This window comes from Salmo salar, chromosome ssa20, assembly GCF_905237065.1.
Source record: "Salmo salar chromosome ssa20, Ssal_v3.1, whole genome shotgun sequence".
NCBI lineage: Eukaryota > Metazoa > Chordata > Actinopteri > Salmoniformes > Salmonidae > Salmo > Salmo salar.
In genome coordinates this window covers 5,830,759-5,856,120 of record NC_059461.1, presented here as the reverse complement: position 1 = coordinate 5,856,120, position 25,362 = coordinate 5,830,759, and the positions used below count along the sequence as shown (strand labels likewise).

The window sequence follows — 25,362 nt, the reverse complement described above, 5'->3', positions numbered from 1 at the left end:
AACAGAATGGCTTTAGAAAAGCCAGTGTGTATAAACCACATTACGGTCTCCACAGTGGTTCAGGCTGCAATTTTAGCCTGTTTTTATTGATTTTCAAAAGGCTTTCAATTGAGTGAATAGAGACCTCGTTTTTAGACTAATTGAAATGGTATATGATGGAAGATTCTGTGACGCCATCAAAGCTCTTTATCAGGCTCGTTTCCAACCCCTTAAGGTGTAAAGTACGGGAGGACATACTCTCGCCCACTTTATTTGTACTACATGTTAATTCTTAAGTCTAAGGCGTTCATTCTTAGTTCTCTTTGCCGTTGGGGGGGTCTAAGGTGACATGGAATTGTGGATCATTTAGCTGTTTGATTTTAAATTTTAGGACCCCTTTATATATTTTTTTTATCGAAATATATCTGGCCTTAACTACTGTAGCCCAAAAGCATTGAATAACACATTCATAAATGGCAAAAAAGACAGTCAAAAAAAATGTATCACAAGAAGCAAGGTTTTGATGGGTTTGGAATATATCTAGGAGATATGAGAGCTCTTTTTTTACACATTTAACCCCTTTTTTGGCATAACTACCTTTTGATCATTTAAAGAATGAATAAAATGGTACTGGTTACCTTCAGACATGTTCTGTGACACTTGTGGGGGTCGTAGAGCAAAACGGAGAAAGCCACCAAATTCGTGATAATCTCCCTTTTCCACAGTGTGTTGCCCAAACAGCTTGAACACTACAAACAGAAGTTGGTATATTGACTGTACCGACTTCAGACGAGTCCCCTGATGCTTATGGGGGTCGTAGAGCAGTCTCCCTTTTCCATAGACTGGTCACAATAGTTTGTAGGTCAAACCGGACGGTACAGATGTTTACGTGAGAAGACTGATTTTCTGGGATGTCTCATGGTCTGACAAACACCGCTCTAGCTCTGCCACCTTTCACTGCAGATGCGGAAGTGCGATATCAGAGAATGTGTTGGATTGAGACGCATCCAATGCAAAAAAAACACAGATTTTTTTAAATGTTACTTTAAATGTTACGTTGTCGCGAAGGTGCGACAATGTAGGGTGTTATTGATTTAGCCCTACAAATCAAACATGCTAAACTTGGAGTTAAAGTTGTGCATATATTCCTGGTCATCTTGGTGTATGCTGGTGACATAGCTATCCTTGCCGAGACCGAAGATCACCTACAGAATATGTTGAATATGGTTAATTTATGGTGTAGTAAATGGAGACTTTCGATAAATCAAGAGAAGACCCATTATGTTCATTTCAGACAGAAGGGCATGCAGAAAATTGCATACACATTTTTGGGGGTACAACCCCATTATTCTACACTAGGCTCTATAAATACCTTGGTTTCACTCTGGATGAAGACATAACCTTTGAAGATGGCATTAGATCACTAGCAGATTCTGCATGTAGAGCCTTAGGGTCATTGTTAAACAAAATAAAAATATGTAAGGATCTTTGCTTATTTTCAGCTCTATACATCCTGTGTTTGCCTAGTGATGGACTATGCTGCTGGGTTATGGGGATCCAAAGTGCATACTAATTGTAAAACAGAGCAATCCGCTGCTTTCTTTGTGTGCCCAAACTGACTCCAAACCCATCTGTGGAGATATGGGTTGGAAACCATGTGTGGTTAGGCAAAAGATGACATGGTATGTCTATGGAGCGGACTGTTAAATATGCCAGAAAACAGAATCACAAAACAAGTGTTCGACTGGGACCTTACTCATAACTATCCGTGGACTAGAGAATTATATATTTTTTGGAAACTGATTTGCAGTATATATTCAGGAACAAATTACCAAGTGGTGTTAATCAAATCAAGGACAAGCTTTTTCTGATCCACAATGTAAAATGGGCAGCTGATATTTGGTTTAAACCTAAACTTAGAACATACTCTCTCTCATCAAAGAGAACTACACCCCTGAACCATATGTCCGTCTAAACCTTACAAAAAGCCGAAGGTTAGTTTGTGCACAACAGATCCGGCTCCCTCCCCCTGGCTATAGACAGGTAGATTTAACAGAGTACCTGAAGAGAGCATTTGCCTACTGTGTGATCTTGGGGAAAACAAATCCAATTTGTTTTGTTTCCCTCTGTATGATAATTTTCTGCAAAAATGTTGCCGATTACCCTGAAGTATTCTGGTTACGGGACGAGCAGAGGCTTGAATTTTGTTTCAGACAGGGTGTGTTTGAAATTGCTCAGTTTGTTCAAGATGCTTGGAGGAGAATGAGTTGTACTGTTTGTGGCTAAATGGTAGATATACTTGCCATGATTATTGTATGTGTATAATTTGTTATTTTGCTTTGAGTACAAGGAAATGGTACTGTGTTTAGTAGTGTCTTGTATTTCTAGGTGGGCTGGGCACCGGTAGGTGTATGCACTTAAATACATCATATCAATCAATTGTAAGTCATTACTCTATTCTTTAGAATTGTCTTAATTATACTGAACAAAAATATAAACGCAACATGTAAAGTGTTGGTCCCATGTTTCCTGAGCTGAAATAAAAGATCACCAACATTTTCCATATGCACAAAAAACTTTTCTCTCAAATTTTCTATACACATTTGTTTACATCTCTGTTAGTGAACATTTCTCCTTTGCCAAGATAATCCGATGTGGAATATCAAGAAGCTGATTAAACGGCATGATCATTGCACAGGTGCACCTTGTGCTGGGGACAATAGGCCGCTCTAAAATGTGCAGTTTGGTCACACAACACAATGGCACAGATGTATCAAGTTGGGGGGATTGTCATGCTGACTGCAGGAATGTCCAGCAGAGCAGTTTCCAGAGAATTGAATGTTCATTTCTCTACCATAAGCCATCTCATGTCATTTTAGAGATTTCTTTCACTACGTCCAACCTGTGGAGCCCAGGATCTTCACATTTGGCTTCTTTACCTGCGGGGATTGTCTGAGACAGCCACCTGGACAGCTGATGAAACTGTGGCTTTGCACAACTGAAGAATTTCTGTCTCGGGGAAGCTCATCTGCGTGCTCGTCGTCTTGACCTGACTGCAGATCGGCGTCATAACTGACATCAATGGGCAAATGCTCACCCTCGATGGCCACTGCCACCCTGGAGAAGTGTGTCCTTCCCGGATGAATACTGGTTTCAATTGTACCGGGCAGAAGGCATACAGAAATTGTGGGGGCTGTCTTGTTAGACTTCAGTGCAGCTTTTGACATTATTGATCATAGTCTGCTGCTGGAAAAACTGGTGTTATGGCTTTACACCCCCTGCTATAATGTGGATAAAGAGTTACTTGTCTAACAGAACACAGGGTGTTCTTTAATGGAAGCCTATCAAATATAATCCAGTTAGAATCAGGAATTTCCCAGGGTAGCTGTTTAGACCCCTTGCTTTTTAAAATTTTGACTAATGACATGCCACATGACTTTGAGTAAAGCCAGAGTTTATATGTATGCGGGTGACTCAACACTATACACGTCAGCTACTACAGCGACTGAAATGACTGCAACACTCAACAAAGAGCTGCAGTTTGAGTGGGTGGCAAGGAATAAGTTAGCCCTGAATATTTCTAAAACTAAAAGCATTGTATTTGGAACAAAACACTCACTAAACCCTAAACCTCACCTAAATCTTGTAATTAATAATGTGGAAATTGAGCAAGTTGAGATGACTAAACTGCTTGGAGTAACCCTAGATTGTAAACTGTCATGGTCAAAACATATTGATGCAATAGTAGCTAAGATGGGGAGAGGTTTGTCTATAATAAAGCGATGCTCTGCCTTAACAACACTATCAACAAGGCAGGTCCTACAGGCCCTAGTTTTGTCGCACCTTGACTACTGTTCAGTAGTGTGGTCAGGTGCCACAAAAAAGGACTTAATTGCAATAGTCTCAGAACAGGGCAGCACGGCTGGCCCTTGGATGTACACAGAGAGCTAATATTAATAACATGCATGTCAATCTCTCCTGGCTCAAAGTGGAGGAGAGATTGACTTCATCACTACTTTTATTTATGAGAGGTATTGACATGTTGAATGCACCGAGCTGTCTAAACTACTGGCACACAGCTCGGACACCCATGCATACCCTACAAGACATGCCACAAGAGGTCTCTTCACAGTCCCCAAGTCCAGAACAGACTATGGGAGGCACACAGTACTACATAGAGCCATGACTACATGGAACTCTATTCCATATCAAGTAACTGACGCAAGCAATAAAATTAGATTTAAAAAAAACAGAAAAATTAACACCTTATGCAACAGCGGGGACTGTGAAACAAGACAAACATTGGCACAGACGCACACACACGATAACATACGCACTATACATACACATGGATTTAGTACTGTAGATATGTGGTAGAGGTGGAGTAGGGGCCTGAGGGCACACAGTGTGTTGTGAATGTATTGTAATGTTTTAAAATTGTATGAACTGCCTTAATTTTGCTGGAGTAATGGAGGTAATGGGGATCCATAATAAATACAAATACAGCGTGTCAACGAGTGCCCCATGGTGATGGTATGGGCAGGCATAAGCTACCGACAACAATTGCATTTTATGGACGGCAATTTGAGTGCACAGAGATACCGTGACGAGATAATGAGGCCCATTGTCGTGTCGTTAATCCGCCGCCATCACCTCATGTTTTAGCATGATAATGCACAGCCCCATGTCACAAGGATCTGTACACAGTTCCTGGAAGCTGAAAATGTCCCAGTTCTTCCATCGCCTGCATACTCAGACATGTCACCCATTGAGCATGTTTGGGATGCTCTGTGTCGACGCGTACAACAGCGTGGCATATGAAGAAGCTGTTTAAACAGCATGTTTGTGGATCGACGTGTACGACAGTGTGTTCCAGTTCCCTCCAATATTCAGCAACTTCGCACAGCCATTGAAGAGGAGTGGGACAACATTCCACTGGCCACATCAACAGCCTGATCAACTCCATGCGAAGGAGATGTGTCGTGCTGCATGAGGCAAATGTTGGTCACACCAGACACTGACTGCTTTTCTGATCCACACCCCTACTTTTTTTTTTTAAGCCATGCAACGCCAGGGTTGTGGGTTCGATTCCCACGGGGGGCCAGTACGGAGAAAAATAAAAAAAATGTATGAAATGAATTGAAATGTATGCATTCACTACTGAAAGTTGCTCTGGATAAGAGCATCTGCTAAATGACTAAAATGTAAATGTAAAATAATAATGCCAAATGTACAAATGACACGACTTTTCTGTGTGTAGTCTCCAATGGTATACTGTGAAAGAGCAGGTACAGTAGCAAGTAAAAGTATGTGAATCTTTTGGAATTATCTGGATTTCTGCATAAATTGGTCATAAAATTAGATCTGCAACAACAGACAAACAGTCTGCTTAAACTAACACACATTGTCGGACCCTGCAGTGTGTGTTGTAGGTTGTGAATAATGTGCCTGTTTGTGTGCAGGTTTTTTCAACCTCGATGGCCAGCCCAAGAGCTTGACCTGCCCGACAACCGGCCTGACTGAGGAGGAGCTGATCCACATCGGACAGGTGGCCTCTTCAGTGCCAGTCGAAGACTTCACCATCCATGGTGGTGGGAAACCCTCTTGACTGCAGCATAAATATGACATAATAATATATCATGTATTTCTTGAGGTAGGGAGGCCAAGAGTGAACACATGGCTTTTCAATGACTGGCTTTAAACGCACATTTGACGGCACCTTTGTTTTCTGTGCATACAGTAAAATGTACACACCATAAGATTAGAGCGGTGTTAGGTGAGAACAGATTACAAAAAGACTGCCTCGTTACCTGGTGACGAACGTCTGGTTTTCTGCTACTCCACAGGTCTGAGCCGCATCTTGAAGGCCCGAGGGGAGATGATCAAAAACCGCACAGTGGACTGGGCCCTGGGGGAGTATATGGCCTTTGGCTCACTGCTCAAAGAGGGCATCCATGTTCGCCTCAGTGGCCAGGATGTGGAGAGAGGCACCTTCAGGTGAGGAGAGGGAGAGAAGGGGGGGAAAAGAGTCTCGATCTCAGACAAAACAATGGTTTCCATTTTTGAGTGTGTAATCTTGGCTTGTGTCAAACGAGCCTTTTTATAGTGCACTACTTAATTTTTTTGTACCTTGTACAGGGTGTTGTGCTGAGACCAAGGTCTCTTTCACAGATGAGGCCTATATACACATCAATATACACTATACACATAAATTATTGACATCCCATACATGAAAAGAAAAACACAATCATAGAAAACTCAATCTTCAGTAAAAATGTCCCCAATCAGCTCTTTGATCTGCCCAAGAAGCACCAATTCATCAAACTTTAGAGAGCCTTGGAGATTATTCCACAAGTAAGGTGCAGAAAACCTGAAAGCAGATTTACCTAACTCCGTGGAGATCTAAGGGATCTACAGAGTTAGCCATCCCTGAGACCGGGTCTGGTATCGTACATTTTAAGTTGGCAATGAAGTACGGTACGGCGGAAGCTTCTGCAGGAGGGCTTTATAAACAAAAAGAGTACAATGCATTGACCTATGAGACTTGAAAGACGGCCAGCCTGCTTTCTGATACAGAATGCAGTGATGTGTACTGAACCTATCACATGTAATAAAGCGTACTGCGCTGTGACAAACTGCGTCCAATGGCTTTAATACAGTGGCAGCTGTATTTATATAGACCCCTCAAACTCAACACTGCTTTTTTTTTATTGTTCCACTCTGATCAGGGACTGATTTAGACCTGGACACCAGGTGCGTGCAATTCATTGTCAAGTAGAACAGAAAACCAGCAGGCTCCGGACATCATAGGGATTAATGAAAGGCATGACCTATTCCTATTATTGAACTCATCAAGATGCTTTTTGAGATGGCTTTTTGTCAATCCAGATACTCAGATATTTATAAGCGGGGACTCGGATCAATGAGGGCTCCATCCAAATAACATATGCATAAATCATCAGATACGTTTTTGTGATTTGTAGAATAACATATACACTGACAAACAATATAAACGCAACATGTATAGTGTTTATTTCATGAACTGAAATAAAAGATCCCAGAAAGGTTCCATATGACAAATTGTATTACTCTCAAATTTTGTGCACAAATTTGGTTTACAATTCCTGTTAGTGAGCATTTCTCCTTTTGCCAAGATAATTCATTATTCTGACAAGCGTGGCATATCAAGGAGCTGATTAATGGCATGATCATGGATTGACGTGTACGACAGCGTGTTCTAGTTCCTTCCAATATACAGCAACTTCGCACAGTCATTGAGGAGTGGGGTAACATTCGACAGGCCACAATCAACTGCCTGATCAACTCTATGCGAAGGAGATGTGTCGTGCTGCACGAGGCAAATAGTGGTCACACCAGATACTGGCTGGTTTTCTGATCAAGGCCCCTGCCTTTTTTTTTTTAAGGTACAGTATCTGTGACCAACAGATATACAGTTGAAGTCTACATACACCTTAGCCAAATACATTTAAACTCTGTTTTTCACTATTCCTGACATGTAATCCTAGTAAAAATTCCCTGTCTTCGGTCAGTTAGGATCACCACTTTATTTTAAGAATGTGAAATGTCAGAATAATAGTAGAGAATTATTTTTCTGCTTTTTCTTTCATCACATTCCCAGTGGGTCAGAAGTTTACATACACTCAATTAGTATTTGGTAGCATTGCCTTTTAAATTGTTTAACTTGTTTCAGGTAGCCTTCCACAAGCTTCCCACAATGGGTGAATTTTGTCCCATTCCTCCTGACAGAGCTGGTGTAACTGAGTCAGGTTTCTAGGCCTCCTTGCTCGCACATGCTTTTTCAGTTCTGCCCACAACTTTTCTATGGGATTGAGGTCAGGGCTTTGTAATGGCCACTCCAATACTTTGACTTTGTTGTCCTTAAGCCATTTTGCCACAACTTTGGATGTATGCTTGGGGTCATTGTCCATTTGGAAGACCCATTTGCGACCAAGCTTTAACTTCCTGACTGAAGTCTTGAGATGTTGCCTCAATATATCCACATAATTTTCAATATATCCACAATTTTCCTTCTCATGATGCCATCTATTTTGTGAAGTGCACCATTCCCTCCTGCAGCAAAGCACCCCCACAATATGATGCTGCCACCCCATGCTTCAAGTTTCTAATGGTGTTCGGCTTGCAAGCATCCCCCTTTTTCCTCCAAACATAACGATGGTCATTATGGCCAAACAATTCTATTTTTTTTTCATCAGACCAGAGAACATTTCTCCAAAAAGTACGATCTTTGTCCCCATGTGCAGTTGCAAACCATGGTCTGGCTTTAATGGCAGTTTTGGAGCAGTGGCTTCTTCCTTGCTGAACGGCCTTTCAGGTTGTGTCTATAGGACTCGATTTACTGTGGATATAGATACTTTTGAACCTGTTTCCTCAAGCATCTTCACAAGGTCCTTTGCTGTTGCGCTGGGATTGATTTGCACTTTTCGCACCAAAGTAGGTCAATCTCTAGGAGAGAACACGTCTCCTTCCTGAGCGGTATGACAGCTACGTGGTTCCATGGTGTTTATACTTGAGTACTATTGTTTGTACAGATGAACGTGGTACCTTCAGGCGTTTGGAAATTGCTCCCAAGGATGAACCACACTTGTGGAGGTCTACCATTTTTTTTTTCTGAGGTCTTGGCTGATTTGTTTTTCATTTTCCTATGATGTCAAGCAGAGAGGCACTGAATTGAAAGGTAGGTCTTGAAATACATCCACAGGTACACCTCCAATTGACTCAAATGATGTCAATTACACTATCAGAAGCTTCTAAAGCCATGACATCATTTTCTGCAATTTTCCAAGCTGTTTATAGGCAGTCAACTTCTGACCCACTGGAATTGTGATACAGTGAAATAATCTGTGAAATAATCTGTCTGTAAACAATTGTTGGAAAAATGACTTGTCATGCACAAAGTAGATGTCATAACCGACTTGCCAAAACTATAGTTTGTTAACAAGAAATTTGCGGAGTGGTTGAAAAATGATTTTTAATGACTCCAACCTAAGTGTATGTAAACTTCCAACTTCGACTGTACATCTATTTATCAATTGCCTGAAGCGCTGGCAGTCAGCTACCAAGTCAGTTTTTCTGTCCTTGGCCCAGGCCTGATTTCGCATCATAATGAGATCTGAAAGTTCTTGAGAGAACCAAGGATCAAGCTTTATTTTTGAATTTTTTTTTAACTAAGGTGTTTAAAGGGGCATTATTTGTCTGCCAGAAATATAAAATGAATAGATGAGAAGTTCTAGAGCCAATTCAGATAGATGATAGAGGAAAGTGCGGAGCAATCCATATGAAGTGCAAGAAGACCAAATGCCTGGTCAAAAGAAGTGCACTATAAAGGGAATAGGGTACCGTTTGGGTTGCAAATCTTGTCCCTCATTGTCCTTGTTGGTGTGTTTCCCTCCTTGCCAGTCATCGTCACCATGTGCTGCACGATCAGAACGTGGACAAGAGGGTCTGCATCCCCATGAACCACATGGCCCCCAACCAGGCCCCATACACCGTCTGCAACAGCTCCCTGTCGGAGTACGGTGTGCTGGGTCAGTCTGTCTCTGTCTGTCTCTGTCTCTCTCTGTGCGCCTCGGTCTCTCTGTGCGCCTCGGTCTCTCTGTGCGCCTCGTGGTCTCTCTGTGCGCCTCGTGGTCTCTCTGTGCGCCTCGTGGTCTCTCTGTGCGCCTCGTGGTCTCTCTGTGCGCCTCGCGGTCTCTCTGTGTGTCTCTCTGTGTGTCTCTCTGTGTGTCTCTCTGTGTGTCTCGGTTTCTCTCGGTGTGTCTGTCTCTGTGTGTCTCGGTTTCTCTCGGTGTCTCTCGGTGTGTCTCGGTCTCTCTCTGTCTCTCGGTCTCTCTCTGTCTCTCGGTCTCTCTCTGTCTCTCGGTCTCTCTCTGTCTCTCGGTCTCTCTCGGTCTCTCGGTGTGTCTCTGTCTCTCGGTGTGTCTCTGTCTCTCGGTGTGTCTCTGTCTCTCGGTGTGTCTCTGTCTCTCGGTGTGTCTCTGTCTCTCGGTGTGTCTCTGTCTCTCGGTGTGTCTCTGTCTCTCGGTGTGTCTCGGTCGGTGTCTCGGTCGGTCTCTCGGTGTTTCTCGGTCGGTGTCTCGGTCGGTCTCTCGGTGTTTCTCTGTCGGTCTCTGTCTCTCGGTGTATCTCTCGGTCTCTGTCTCTCGGTCTCTGTCTCTCGGTCTCTGTCTCTCGGTCTCTGTCTCTCGGTCTCTGTCTCTCGGTCTCTGTCTCTCGGTGTGTGTCTCGGTCTCTCTGTCTCTCGGTGTGTGTCTCGGTCTCTCTGTCTCTCGGTGTGCGTCTCGGTCTCTCTGTCTCTCTCTGTGCGCCTCGGTCTCTCTGTGCGCCTCGGTCTCTCTGTGCGCCTCGGTCTCTCTGTGCGCCTCGTGGTCTCTCTGTGCGCCTCGTGGTCTCTCTGTGCGCCTCGTGGTCTCTCTGTGCGCCTCGTGGTCTCTCTGTGCGCCTCGTGGTCTCTCTGTGCGCCTCGTGGTCTCTCTGTGCGCCTCGTGGTCTCTGTGCGCCTCGTGGTCTCTCTGTGCGCCTCGCGGTCTCTCTGTGTGTCTCTCTGTGTGTCTCTCTGTGTGTCTCTCTGTGTGTCTCTCGGTGTGTCTCTCGGTGTGTCTCGGTTTCTCTCGGTGTGTCTGTCTCTGTGTGTCTCGGTTTCTCTCGGTGTCTCTCGGTGTGTCTCGGTGTCTCTCGGTGTGTCTCGGTCTCTCTCTGTCTCTCGGTCTCTCTCTGTCTCTCGGTCTCTCTCTGTCTCTCGGTCTCTCTCTGTCTCTCGGTGTGTCTCTGTCTCTCGGTGTGTCTCTGTCTCTCAGTGTGTCTCTGTCTCTCGGTGTGTCTCTGTCTCTCGGTGTGTCTCTGTCTCTCGGTGTGTCTCTGTCTCTCGGTGTGTCTCTGTCTCTCGGTGTGTCTCTGTCTCTCGGTGTGTCTCTGTCTCTCGGTGTGTCTCGGTCGGTGTCTCGGTGTTTCTCTGTCGGTCTCTGTCTCTCGGTGTATCTCTCGGTCTCTGTCTCTCGGTGTATCTCTCGGTCTCTGTCTCTCGGTCTCTGTCTCTCGGTCTCTGTCTCTCGGTCTCTGTCTCTCGGTCTCTGTCTCTCGGTCTCTGTCTCTCGGTCTCTCGGTGTGTGTCTCGGTCTCTCTGTCTCTCGGTGTGTGTCTCGGTCTCTCTGTCTCTCGGTGTGTGTCTCGGTCTCTCTGTCTCTCGGTGTGTGTCTCGGTCTCTCTGTCTCTCGGTGTGTGTCTCGGTCTCTCTGTCTCTCGGTGTGTGTCTCGGTCTCTCTGTCTCTCGGTGTGTGTCTCGGTCTCTCTGTCTCTCGGTGTGTGTGTGTCTGTCTCTCGGTGTGTCTCAGTCGGTCTCTCGGTGTTTCTCTGTCGGTCTCTGTCTCTCGGTGTATCTCTCGGTCGGTCTCTGTCTCTCGGTGTATCTCTCGGTCTCTGTCTCTCGGTGTATCTCTCGGTCTCTGTCTCTCGGTGTATCTCTCGGTCTCTGTCTCTCGGTGTATCTCTCGGTCTCTGTCTCTCGGTCTCTGTCTCTCGGTCTCTGTCTCTCGGTCTCTGTCTCTCGGTCTCTGTCTCTCGGTCTCTGTCTCTCGGTCTCTGTCTCTCGGTCTCTCGGTCTCTGTCTCTCGGTGCATCTCTCGGTCTCTCTGTCTCTCGGTGTGTGTCTCGGTCTCTCTGTCTCTCGGTGTGTGTCTCGGTCTCTCTGTCTCTCGGTGTGTGTCTCGGTCTCTCTGTCTCTCGGTGTGTGTCTCGGTCTCTCTGTCTCTCGGTGTGTGTCTGTATGTCTCGGTGTGTGTGTGTCTCTCTCGTGTGTGTGTGTCTGTCTGTCTGTCTGTGTCTCTCTCTCTCTCTCTCTCTGTTGGTCTCTGTATCTGTCTCACACACACTGTTGTGACTTAACATTAATCTGAAGACTTATTTATCTAAACAGCTAACTATGTTTAATTGTTACCCGATTTAAATTAATCGTGATGGATCTGGGGTACCACGAGAGCGGTTCTTTAAAGAGTTACCATCTCCCGAATTAAACTGTAAATGTTTATATAAACAGTCAACTTATTAATCATAACCTAATATATCATTCTGAACAGTCGTAACCTCCTTGCATCTGCAAAAAACCTGAGCCTTACTTATGATTCAGTACTAGACAAATTGGTTTAATTATTTATTTACTAGGTAGTAAATGGTAACACATGATAAACATATACACTTAATATGTTAAAAACAGGTCCCTAGCAGACTGATAACAATATGGCTGCTTGTTACAAAAGACATGGAGATGGCGTGAGAGAGAGCGGGACAGAGTAACTTAACGCTGGTACATTTAGAAACTACTCTGTTATAGTACTCTTATACTTTGCACACGAACCGCCGGCCGCTTGCACGTGAATGTATTTACGTGCAATTCCTTGGTTCGCCGTGTATCTCTCGGAACCGAGCCGCCTTAGAAAGGGAGTTGGGCCTTTTCGCGGCACGCTTGTAAGGCTCTGATTGTCCCAAAATGGTTGCACAAGTCTTCTACTGTTGTTCTCCTCTGCAGTTGTCCAGTAACCGGTGACTTGTCGTGTAGTCCTGAACAGAACTACAGAGTTGATTCTCCTTCCATTCGCTGTGGAAGATGCCTATTTGAAGATGGGCTAGCCAGCCGTGTCGATGGTTCGCAGTAGGGTGATGAGATGGTTTGAGCAGAGTAATAGAATGGTCCCACTTAAATTCACTTTTCTAGATACTGAGGACAGCTAGTCAGCCGTACCAGTGATTGTCTGGGAGGTGAGTTTATCGTCTCTACCTCGCGTTGTGTTTGAGTTCAGACCACAGACCTGCAGCTCTAGGGCTCTCTGGTCTGATATGTTAATTCTTAACCCATCCTTTTATACAGTTTGTTAGGAGACGGTTCCGTCAGGCTGACACGCTCTGACCTCACTCCTTACTGTGCACAGTTATAGAAACACTTTTCTCTTATCGTTTCTCGAATCACATCCCTCAACAAAAAACACATTCTTTTCATATTTCATGCACAACACATAGGATGGAAACTTTGTACTTGTAGTGGGTATACTTTCTAAGTTTCAGTATTTTCTTTATAATTTTTTTAAAGCCATCACAAAATAGCAACCAAAACGACTTCACTGTTCTTTTGGGTGGAAGGTAGCCTAGTGGTTAGAGCGTTGGGCCAGTAACCAAAAGGTTGCTAGATCGAATCCCCGATCTGACGAGGTAAAAATATGTCGTTCTGCCCCTGAACAAGGCAATTAAGCCACTGTTCTTAACTGACTTGCATAGTTAAATAAAGGTTAAATAAAAAAAAATGAAAACCTCTTTAGATCGCCTCTGACCATTCCCCACGTTCTATGTTAGAAACATTGTTCCAATAGTTGCCCTTGAACGTGTTAGTTTTGGGGGGAAAAAAACTCCTGAAACAAAGGCACATTCCTTTGGTGAATTTGGAGAGGGAGAGATGGATGTTCTGTCCTTGATATATAACAGGGTGTGTTTTAACCCCCATCAGTTTCTTCCTCCCCCCCTCTGTGGGTAAGAGAGGTTCTGGTTGAAGTCATTCATTGCAAACCTGATCTGACCTATTTGAATCCTCATAGGACAGTCATGACAACACACTGACACACACACAGTATCCTCCCTCACACACTCACTCACATTTACTGTGAAACTACAATTGGAGAAACTGGAATACACAGGAATGCTCATTCAAATGACCTCTTACTACTATCTCTTCCGCTACTAACTGGGGACTCGCACTTCGTGAGATAATCGGCGACTCAGCGACCAGTCATTTTCAATGAACGTAGATGCACAGCAGCAGCCAACATTCAACAATTCAAATTTCAGTGACGCGACAGCCAATTGGGAAAGGGCAGCTCTTGCCATTGGCTATAACAACTGCCGTCATGCATTCTGTTTGAATGATACACCCACCAGGAGAGATCTCAACGACTTGCTCATTTGATTATCATCTCGGCAAGTGTGCATCGTCCAGAGTTACGAACTTCTCTTACTCTCTCTCAGTTGCAGTCTCTTTCCCTTTCTCCCTGTCTGTGTTGTCAGGTTTCGAGCTGGGCTTTGCCATGGCCAGTCCCAATGCCCTGGTGCTGTGGGAGGCTCAGTTCGGAGACTTCCACAACACAGCCCAGTGCATCATCGACCAGTTCATCTGCCCCGGCCAGGCCAAGTGGGTCCGCCAGAACGGCATCGTCCTGCTGCTGCCCCACGGCATGGAGGGAATGGTGAGTCCTCCAGAGCGCCAATTGGAGGGAGGAGATGGAGTGACAATTGTTCATAATCATTCATTTACCCTTCTACACATTTACACAATCATTCATTTACAATGACTTATCAATTACCCAAAACCAGCTCAGTTAATCCCTACCATTGTGAAACATGAGTCGTCATAATTCTGAATCAAATGTACATTATCCTAGTTGGCAGACACAATGTAAGAAACTTAATTTATGTACCCCCAGTTGCCCTGAATGCCTCTGTTAATCCTACAGCTATTGGATGCAGTAATCATGAGCCTATGAACCAGAGTTACTGTTAACACTGAGGCGGTGTGCCCTAGTAGGAAGACCTCTCTGTGCAGCTCACCCTGTACTGTCAAGTCTACTTCTGATAAGTTTCCCAGTAAAGCATTAAAAACAGTCAAGCAACCCAGAAAGTGGTAAAAATAGCCCATATTAACATATGCAGCCTGAGAAACAAGGTCCATGAAGTCGTTAACTTGCTTGTAACAGATGACATTCATATTCTATCTCTGAAACTCACTTAGATAATACCTTTGATACAGTGGTAGCAATACATGGTTATACCATTTACCGAAAATACAGAAATGCCAACGGGGGGACGGTGTTACAGTCTATATAAAGAACCACATTCCTGTAAAGCTTAGAGACGATCTAATATTAAATACTGTTGAAGTAATATGGCTACAGGTTCATTTGCCTCACCTAAAGCCCATTCTTGTGGGAAGCTGCTATCGACTTTAAGTGTTAACAGTCAGTATCTGGATAATATGTGTGAAATGTTTGATAATGTATGTGATATCAACAGAGAAGTATATTTTCTGGGTGATTTTTAAATATTGACTTGCTCTCATCAAGCTGCCCACTCAAGAAACGGCTTGAGGTTGTCAGTCAACCTTCCAGGGTAGTTACAAACAGCACACAAATGAAATCATCATGTATTGATCACGTTTTTACTAATGCCGCAGATATTTGCTTTAAAGCAGTATCCAAATCCATAGGATGTAGTGATCACAATATAATAGCCATATCTAGGAAAACCAAAGTTCCAAAGGCTGGGCCTAATATAGTGTAAGAGGTCATACAAGAAGTTTTGTAGTGATTCATATGTTGATTTAAAGAATATTTGCTGGTCTGTGGTGTGTGAGCAACCAGACGCTTGCTTAGTCCAGTTACTAATAAGTACGCACCCATTAAGAAAATTACTGTAAATACTGTTAAATCCCCTTGGATTGATGAGGAATTAAAAAATTGTATGGTTGAGAGAGATGAGGCTAAAGAAATGGCAAATCGGTCTGGTTGTACAACCGATTGGCAAACGTACAGCAAATTAAGAAATCATGTGACTAAGCTAAATCAAAAGAAACTATACTTTGAAACATCATAATTTGATCAGATATACTTGGATGTGTAGTGTCAGCGTTTGTTGCTGGCATGTTTGTCTTGCCAATGAAAAGGTCATTAAATACCAGTGGGTTTTGTGATAAATGAGCCATCTGATTCAATGAATGATGGAACCGAGTTGGCTTTTTCCCCCAAAACGTCATTTAAGGTGCTCCAAAGCTTTTTAATATCATTTTCTATATAATTGTACTTTTGAATTCTGTAAAGTCAGTGTGGAAGAGGTGAGAAAATGATTGTTGTCTATCAACAATGACAAGCCACCAGGGTCTGACAATCTGGATGGAAAATGACTGAGGATAATAGCGGACGATATTGCCACTCCTAATTGCCACATCTTCAATTTAAGTCTACTAGAAAGTGTGTGCCCTCAGGCCTGGAGGGAAGCTAAAGTTATTCCACTACCCAAGAAGAGTAAAGCCCCCTTTACTGGCTCAAATAGTCAACCAATCAGCCTGTTACCAAACCTTAGCGAACTTCTGGAAAAAATTGTGTTTGACCAGACAATGCTATTTCACAGTAAACAAATTCACAACAGACTTTCAGCACGCAAAGAGAGAAGGACACTCAACAAGCACAGCACTTACACAAATGACTTATGATTGGCTGAGCTAAAATGATTGTGGGGGCTGTCTTGTTAGACATCAGTGGGTGAACGCAGAGGGTGTTCTTTTAATGGAAGTCTCAAACATAATCCAGGTAGAATCAGGAATACCCCAGGGTAGCTGTTTAGGCCCATTAAGCGCTGCAGTTTAAGAATGGGGAGCAAGGAATAAGTTAGTCCTAAATATTTCAAAAACTTAAAGCATTGTATTTGGGACAAATCATTCACTAAACCCTAAACCTCAACTACGTCTCGTAATGAATAATGTGGAAATTGGTGTTTGCAACGCCAGGGTTGTGGGTTCGATTCCCACGGGGGGCCAGTACAAAAATAAATAAATGCATGAAATGAAATGAAATGAAATGTATGCATTCACTACTGTAAGTCGCTCTGGATAAGAGCGTCTGCCAAATGACTAAAATGTCGAAAGAAAATGAGCAAGTTGACTAAACTGCTTGGAGTTACTCTGGATTGTATACGGTCATGATCAAAACATATTGATACAACAGTAGCTAAGATGGGGAGAAGTCTGTCCATAATAAAGTGCTGCTCTGCATTCTTAACCTCTCTGGGCTAGGTGGGACGAAATCGTCCCACCTACGCAACAGCCAGTGTAATCCCGTGGCACGATATTCAAATACCTTAGAAATGCTATTACTTCAATTTCTCAAACATATGACTATTTTACACCATTTTAAAGACAAGACTCTCGTTAATCTAACCACACTGTCCGATTTCAAAAAGGCTTTACAACGAAAGCAAAACATTAGATTATGTCAGCAGAGTACCCAGCCAGAAATAATCAGACACCCATTTTTCAAGCTAGCATATAATGTCACATAAACCCAAACCACAGCTAAATGCAGCACTAACCTTTGATGATCTTCATCAGATGACAATCCTAGGACATTATGTTATACAATACATGCATGTTTTGTTCAATCAAGTTAATATTTATATCAAAAAACAGCTTTTGACATTAGCATGTGACGTTCAGAACTAGCATACCCCCCGCAAACTTCCGGTGAATTTACTAAATTACTCACGATAAACGTTCACAAAAACATAAATTATTTTAAGAATTATAGATACAGAACTCCTTTATGCACTCGCTATGTCCGATTTTAAAATAGCTTTTCGGTGAAAGCACATTTTGCAATATTCTGAGTAGATAGCCCGGCCATCACAGGCTAGCTATTTTGACACCCACCAAGTTTAGCCCTCACCAAAGTCAGATTTACTATAAGAAAAATGTTATTACCTTTGCTGTTCTTCGTCAGAATGCACTCCCAGGACTTCTACTTCAATAACAAATGTTGGTTTGGTTCAAAATAATCCATAGTTATGTTCAAATATCCTATGTTTTGTTCGTGCGTTCAAGACACTATCCGAAAGGGTAAAGAAGGGTGACGCGCCCGACGCGTTTCATGACAAAAAAATTCTAAATATTCCATTACCGTACTTCGAAGCATGTCAACCGCTGTTTAAAATCAATTTTTATGCCATTTTTCTCGTAAAAAAAGCGTTAATATTCCGACCGGGAAACCGTGTTTTAGTTCAAAGAGAGAGAAAATAAAAACATGGGGTCGCCTCGTGCACGCGCCTCAGTCTCATTGTCCTCTGATAGACCACTTACCAAAGGCTCTAATGTTTTTCAGCCAGGGGCTGCCTCGACATCATTCAGCTTTTTCCCGGGTTCTGAGTGCCTATGGGAGCCGTAGGAAGTGTCACATTACAGCAAAGATCCTACATTTTCAATAAAGAGAGTCAAGAAGCCCAAGGAATGGTCAGAGAGGGCACTTCCTGTACAGAATCTTCTCAGGTTTTTGCCTGCCATATGAGTTCTGTTATACTCACAGACACCATTCAAACAGTTTTAGAAACTTTAGGGTGTTTTCTATCCAAAGCCAAAAGTTATATGCATATTCTAGTTTCTGGGCAGTAGTAATAACCAGATTAAATCGGGTACGTTTTTTATCCGGCCGTGTAAATACTGCCCCCTAGCCCTAACAGGTTAACAAGGCAGGTCCTACAGGCCCTGGTTTTGTCACACCTGGACTACTGTTCAGTCGTGTGGTGAGGTGCCACAAAGAGGGACTTGAGAAAATCGCAGTTGGCTCAGAACAGAGCAGCACGGCTGGCCCTTAAAAGTACACAAGAGAGCTAACATTAATGACATGCATGTCAATCGCTCATGAATCAAAGTGGAAGCGAAATTGACTTCCTCGTTACTTGTTTTTGTAAGAGGTGTTGACAAGCTGAAGGTACCAAGCTGTCTGTTTAAAACACTAGCACACAGCTCGGACACCCATGCCTGTACTAGTGATTGTACTTCATATGCCACAAGAGGTCTCTTCACAGTCCCCAAGTCCAGAACAGACTATGGGAGGCACACGCCATGACTACATGGATCTCTATTCCACATACGGTAATTGATGCAATCAGTAGAATCAGATTTAAAAAGCAGATAAAAATACACCTTATAGAACAGCGGGGTCTGTGAAGTAACATAGGCACAAACACATGCATACACACATGATAACATGCGCACTATACACACGTACACATGGATTTTGTGTTGTAGATATGTGATAGTGGTGTATGGGCCTGAGGGCACACAGTGTGTTGTGAATTCTGTAATGAATGTATTGTAATGTTTTTAAAATTGTATAACTTCCTTAATTCTGCCTGACCCCTGGAAGGCAGCAGCTAATGGGGATCCATAATAAATACAAATACTCTACATGCTTTGGGTAAAGTATATCTACTTTTTTTTTTTTTTTTACATTTTTAGTCATTTAGCAGACGCTCTTATCCAGAGCGACTTACAGTAGTGAATGCATACATTTCATTTCATAATTTTTTTTTCTGTGCTGGCCCCCCGTGGGAATCGAACCCACAACCCTGGCGTTGCAAACACCATGCTCTACCAACTGAGCTACAGGGAAGGCTGTTAAGTTAGTTACACGATTATACAATGACTGTGCCAGCCCTTCTGACCTCCTCTTCTCTCCACAGGGCCCAGAACACTCCTCTGCTCGTCCAGAGAGGTTCCTCCAGATGTGCAACGATGATCCTGATGTGCTCCCAGTGGGTCGATCCCTGTCTCCTAATCATTCTGCACTGCCTCTTGTATCCAAAATACCACTCACTTTCATTTACTCGTTCATGCCTGACATAGCTAGACATTTTCTTCCAAACAGATTCTATGCTTTCTTTGGGGTAATGTTATTAAAATAATACTGCAAGATTCTGGCAATGTGCTACCGTACCTGTAGACTTCCAGTCATTGCGTTAACGCTAGTTACCATTGGCTCGTGAAGCTTCCTTCATACTGCACGCAGAGATATAAAAGTGGTATCCACAAGTTAATCTGACTGGGTAAATCAGAATCATACAGTATCCCTTCAGGGCAATTTTGCAACTGAAACAGGTGGTCGAAGTGTCTCCCGCACACTGTGTGTACTCGCAAATGTACCGTCATTTCCGGACTATTAAGCGCACCTGAATATAAGCCGCACCCACTGAATTTTAAAAAAATATATTATTTTGAACATAAATAAGCCGCACATGTCTATAAGCCGCAGGTGCCTACCGGTACATTGAAACAAATTAACTTTACACAGGCTTTAACGAAACACGGCTTGTAACAAAAATAAATAGGCTTTAATGAAACACTGCTTGTAACAAAAAATAAAACATTTGCACTAAGCTTTAGTTGTCTTTTCCTCAAGCTGCTGTTTCCAATGTCTTATCATCGACTCATTAAGACCAAGCTCCCATGCAGCAGCTCTATTTCCTTTTCCAACAGCCAGATCAATCGCTTTCAACTTGAAAGCTGCATCATATGCATTTCTATATGCATATGCATTTCTCCGTGTCTTTGCCATGATGAGGGTGACAAAATGACTACCGTAATCAGAATGATGGGAAGTTTGAGAGCGCTCGATTTAATCTAAACAGTAAACAAAAAAGTTGTTTGACCTTAACCCGTTCGGAAATTTCATTGGTCTAATGAAAGCTTCATGCCGCCAAAAAAACTGAGCACGTCACAGAATGTGTTTTTTTGGAAGGAAAAAAAATTGAAAGCGGGAAAAATCCATATATTAGCCGTGTCATTGTTTAAGCTGCGATGTTCAAAGCGTGGGAAAAAAGTTGCGGCTTATAGTCCGGAATTTTCAATATACATTAGTCACATAGACCTTCGTCAGACATGAAGACAAAGACTGAGGGGGTAGAATATAAAAGTCCCATAAACAGAATTTCAAATTCAAATTTAAACACACCCAAAGCTTCAGTGGCATGGTATGTAATGTGAGAACACAAAGTATCAGTGGAAGTGTAGACTGTATGTGGATGAAACAGTGACTGGTCCTTTACCCTTTCCTCTCACCCTCCTCCCCACCAGAGCATCACAGACGACTTTGCCATTCGCCAGCTCCATGACTGCAACTGGATTGTGGTCAACTGCTCCAACCCTGGCAACTTCTTCCACGTGCTGAGGCGGCAGATTCTGGCGCCCTTCAGGAAACCTGTGAGTCCCCGTCAACAACAGGTTTACCCTAAAGCTGCTTATTAGAGCTCATTGACCTCTGATCTGTCCTCTTTTCTAGCTCATTGTTTTCACCCCCAAATCCCTGCTGCGCCACCCTGATGCAAGGTCCAACTTTGACGAGATGTTGCCAGGTAAGAGTGCTTGTGTGTTTGCGTGCATGTTTGTTGGTGTGTGGGCGTGTGTGAAGGACAGTGCTGGTGTATATGCCATTTGGATGTCTGGCAGTCAGTGAGTGTTGCCGTGTCCCAACGCTGTGTTCCAGGCACAGAATTCCAGCGCCTGATCCCAGACAGTGGCCCCGTGACCCAGAACCCAGCCGGGGTGAAACGCATAGTCTTCTGCACAGGAAAGGTGTACTACGAGCTAACTAAGGAACGCAAGGCCCACGGCATGGAAGACATGGTCGCCATTGCTCGCATGGAGCAGGTAGCTACACACACACTCAACACGTATACAGGCATACATCTCAGGGCTCCTACATACATAAAGGTATGGGCTAGAAAAATGCTCAGTTGAAAGGTGAAAAGAATTGAACTTTTGCCTGACCTAAAGTGTTTGACGTATTCTCTGTGTATATGGTGACCTAAACCGACTGGTGCTCCCTTTGGCTATCCGAGCTACCTTCCCCTTACTCATGACATGACATGGTCCTTGTCTCTCTGTATGCAGCTGTCTCCGTTCCCCTTCGACCTAGTGAAGGCTGAGTCCAAGAAGTACCCCAATGCCGACCTGGTGTGGTGCCAGGAGGAGCACAAGAACCAGGGCTACTATGACTATGTCAAGCCCCGCATGCGCACCACCATCGAACGCACCAAGCCAGTCTGGTAAACAAACCCTTCATCTGTTCTTGTCTTCTCTCTGTGTTTAAACTCTTATTAAACTCTTTCATCACGTGTGTGTTCAGGTATGCTGGTCGCCCACCTGCCGCAGCCCCAGCCACAGGAAACAAGAAGGCCCACCTGGTGGAGCTGAAGAATTTCCTGGACACTGCCTTCAATCTGGATGCCTTCAAGGACCAGATGTAACCATCTCCCCCACCTCCTCGTTCCCAGGATAAGGGGTAGCCTTCACCCTCTGCAACCCAGAAGCCCCTCCTCCGTCCCATACACGCACACACATACGCCCACATACCACCTGAACTTGTCGCTCAGAGCAACTCTACTGTCCTGGCCGGGGTCTCTCTGCCTAGTCCACAACAGTCCTGTTCATTTTAAACCACTGCCATCTTTCCCCTACCCAGACCCTCGCTCATCCACTCCTCTTGGTTCTGTTTGAGCATGCCCTCTCCCACCTTCATCAGACACATGCCCCGAAACCACACACTCAGCAGTAGACAGCCAGCCAGTCAGTCAGTGGTCAGGAAAGAGAACCTTTGTACAGTCAGTGATAAGTGATCCTTAGCTTCATTTTATTTTCTACTACTGAATTAATGACATTTTATTTTCATGTCAAATTGGCAACCCATCCTTTATGGGATTAATTGACACATAAACAAACATGACAATAATTCACTATGGTCATTAAATGATAGTTCTTCTGGCGTTCTCTACCTGTATTTCTCTGGTTAACACTCCATTCGTGTGTGTGTGTGTGTGTGTGTGTGTGTGTGTGTGTGTGTGTGTGTGTGTGTGTGAGAGACTTAACACATTATATTTTTCCAAGAGCTGTACTAGTGATTGTACTTCATTCTGTTGCTATCACAATTGTCATCCTTTCGAAAAGCACCTTCATCCTTTGGCTCCTTATATAGCCAGACGATGGGGCAACCAGTTTGAGATACCTACAGCTAGTATTTGGCAAACACACAACGGTTAGTTCAATTTCGATAGGAATCAGGTGTTCCCACCTCCTGTTCTCTGCTCTGAGTGCACTGCAGTGATGAAACCCCTTCCCTTTACTCTCTGAGCTCCAGTGCTATCCCCTTTGTGAGTGCTGCTGATATCACCATCTGCAACAGATTTACCTTTTAGTTGGTTTGTTTTTTGTTGTTTTTTTTGCTTTTCAAATCAACGTTCTTGTAATGGCTAATAGAAAAAGAGATATTGAATGAGGGGAATGGGCGATATCTTTGGATTCACTCACAGTTGTGTTCAGTGAAATACTAGTACATTTAACTAGATTAATGATCTTATTTTTCTCTATCTTGCACAGTTTCTTGCGAAATGGGCTGAGAGTTCCATGAGGGAAATTGGAATGTTGAAACGGTGAGATGACTTAGTACCATGTTTGTCCTTCTGCAGTACAGGATAAGCAGGTTGGAGCTGATCTTGAGACCCCCCCCTCGTGCCAAAACATTTTCCCAAGCATTTATAATGTGTTTGAGGGTGTGTATGAATTAATTACCAGAGGATTATTTTTAGCTAGCTGCATACCTAATACAAATACATTTATACAATCACATTTTGTTTGGAGAGAAAGCAAATTATTTATTTTCAAATAGGGGATTGAGATTCTTTCCCTTTTTATTTTGCTTTATTCAATAAAGACTTATCTTCCCAAGTCAGGTGTTGAATTCTTGTGCCTATCTCTTTCAAATAATGCTCATCAGATGCCATCTCTGACATTACTGCCTTAATTAACTCCAGGAAGAGTAACTGCTGCCTTGGCAGCAGCTGATGGGGATCCATAACAAATACAAATCTCACCACCTCGTTCAAATAAGAGCCGATCTCTCGTGCCAATGTTCCTAGGAGCAAATGAAATCAGAGATTTGACTGAGGGCAATGGGTTGTGGGATGCCACTACATACTGTACACAACCAAGGGAATTGGCATGTTTTGCAACAAGCTCATCCAATACTTTTACAGTGAGTCCGTTACTAAATTTGGGTGAGTATGTCAGTGACCTCAATTTCCATCTAAGTCATTCCATTTTGACCGTTGAATTCAGGTCAAGTTAATCCTTTGTTATTTAGGAACCTGCACCATATTTCCAGTCTCTCTTTATGAGATTTAAGAATATCTGATCTCCTCAAATTCAAAGCTTTACATTGTGACATATTGAAGAGCCATATTGCCACCCTTAAGTGTGCTAGCTAACTCGGCTTTCATGTTATTTGTCATATGCACCGAATACAACAGGTATGGATAGACCTTACTGTGAAATGCTTACTTAGAAGCCCTTAACCAAAAATGCAGTTTTAAGAAAAATAACTGTTTAAGTAAAAAATAGAAGTAAAAAATAAAAGTAACAAATTTAAAAAGCAGTAAAATAACAATAGCGAGGCTATATACAGGGGGTACCGGTACAGAGTCAATGTGCGGGGGCACCGGCTAGTCGAGGTAATATGTACATGTAGGTAGAGTTAAAGTGACTATGCATAGATAATAAACAGAGTAGCAGCAGTATAAAAGAGAGAGGGGGGGGCAATGCAAATAGTCTGGGTAGCCATTTGATTAGCTGTTCAGGAGACCTGTGTCTTGGGGGTAGAAGCTGTTAAGAAGCCTTTTGGACCTAGACTTGGTGCTCCGGTACTGCTTGCTGTGTGGTAGCAGAGGGAACAGTCTGTGGCTGGAGTCAAATTTTATGGCCTTCCTCTGACACCGCCTGGTATAGAGGTCCTGGATGGCAGGAAGCTTGGCTACCGTGATGTACTGGGCTGTATGCACTTCCCTCTGTTGTGCCTTGCGGTCAAAGGCTGAGCAGTTGCCATACCAGGCAGTGATGCAAGCCGTCAGGATGCTCTCGATAGTGCAGCTGTAGAACCTTTTTGAGGATCTGAGGACCCAATTTAGTCATTTGTGTTTCTTAATTTTTAATTGCAGTGCTTAACGCATCAGGCAAAGTAGCCTGCATACAGTGGTTCCTCCTTTAAAAGTTGTCATACTGCAGCACACTTTGTGAGCTGCTGCAGCATTCTGTGGCATGTTATCTAATTCTCAGCCATTTTTTTCTGTTAATGCAAGTTAGTGCTAGTTTGTCCACTAGAGGGCTTCTTTGAGAAGCATTTGATAGGCAAAATACCTTATTTGATATATAAAATACACTGAAACCAAAATACCTTAAGTATTTTTGATCCTTTCAGCTCTAGCTCATTTTCAAGTCCTGGTGGTTACAGTCCTAACCCTGGAACGGGTAGCACCATAGAAAGAAGCTGGCTTGATGAAACAATGTCCATTTTGTCTGTTCTCTTTGGTCCCAATGTAATGTTTTTAGATAAGGAGCTTGTTTTTGAATGTTAAGGGTGGAGTTTTGGTCGGGGTGAGGAAAGGTGTGACTTTCAGGTTACAATAGGCTTTAAGTATACAGCAGATTGTCAATTGTCCTCACTTTGATTATACTGTAGCGCCATTAGGGCATTCAGGAGGAATGGAAAATCTACTGGAGACATTTAAAAAAAAAAATGCTGGTGGACTTGAGGATTTTGGTCATTTTGCTATTTGCAAACACTATCATCAGATGCCTGTTTTACGCCGAACTCGAAAGTCCAGGAAAATGAACAGGTACAGTAGGCGGCAATACTGTAAAGTAGACCTAATAATGCTAAAAATAATGCTTAATTAAGTTGACTGCTGGTCTTTACTGTATGCTGCATATTTTTACATTGT

At 43.3% G+C, this 25,362-nt stretch overlaps 1 protein-coding gene across 5 annotated transcripts in view; it reads left to right on the top strand.

Annotated features, from left to right (window-relative positions):
- The window catches only part of LOC106580202 (2-oxoglutarate dehydrogenase, mitochondrial), a 119,569-nt gene extending 96,255 nt beyond the window's left edge, over positions 1 to 23,314 (top strand). For all 5 annotated transcript variants that reach the window (XM_014161011.2, XM_014161009.2, XM_014161010.2 and 2 more), the window contains 10 exons: positions 5,442 to 5,570; positions 5,826 to 5,976; positions 9,418 to 9,545; positions 14,062 to 14,240; positions 19,279 to 19,350; positions 20,669 to 20,794; positions 20,874 to 20,946; positions 21,078 to 21,241; positions 21,485 to 21,639; positions 21,720 to 23,314. In XM_014161011.2, coding sequence (XP_014016486.1) covers positions 5,442 to 5,570; positions 5,826 to 5,976; positions 9,418 to 9,545; positions 14,062 to 14,240; positions 19,279 to 19,350; positions 20,669 to 20,794; positions 20,874 to 20,946; positions 21,078 to 21,241; positions 21,485 to 21,639; positions 21,720 to 21,840 — 1,298 coding nt within the window. In that variant the 3' untranslated portion in view covers positions 21,841 to 23,314. The remainder of the gene's footprint in view (positions 1 to 5,441; positions 5,571 to 5,825; positions 5,977 to 9,417; positions 9,546 to 14,061; positions 14,241 to 19,278; positions 19,351 to 20,668; positions 20,795 to 20,873; positions 20,947 to 21,077; positions 21,242 to 21,484; positions 21,640 to 21,719) is intronic.
- Positions 23,315 to 25,362: the final 2,048 nt, after the last annotated feature.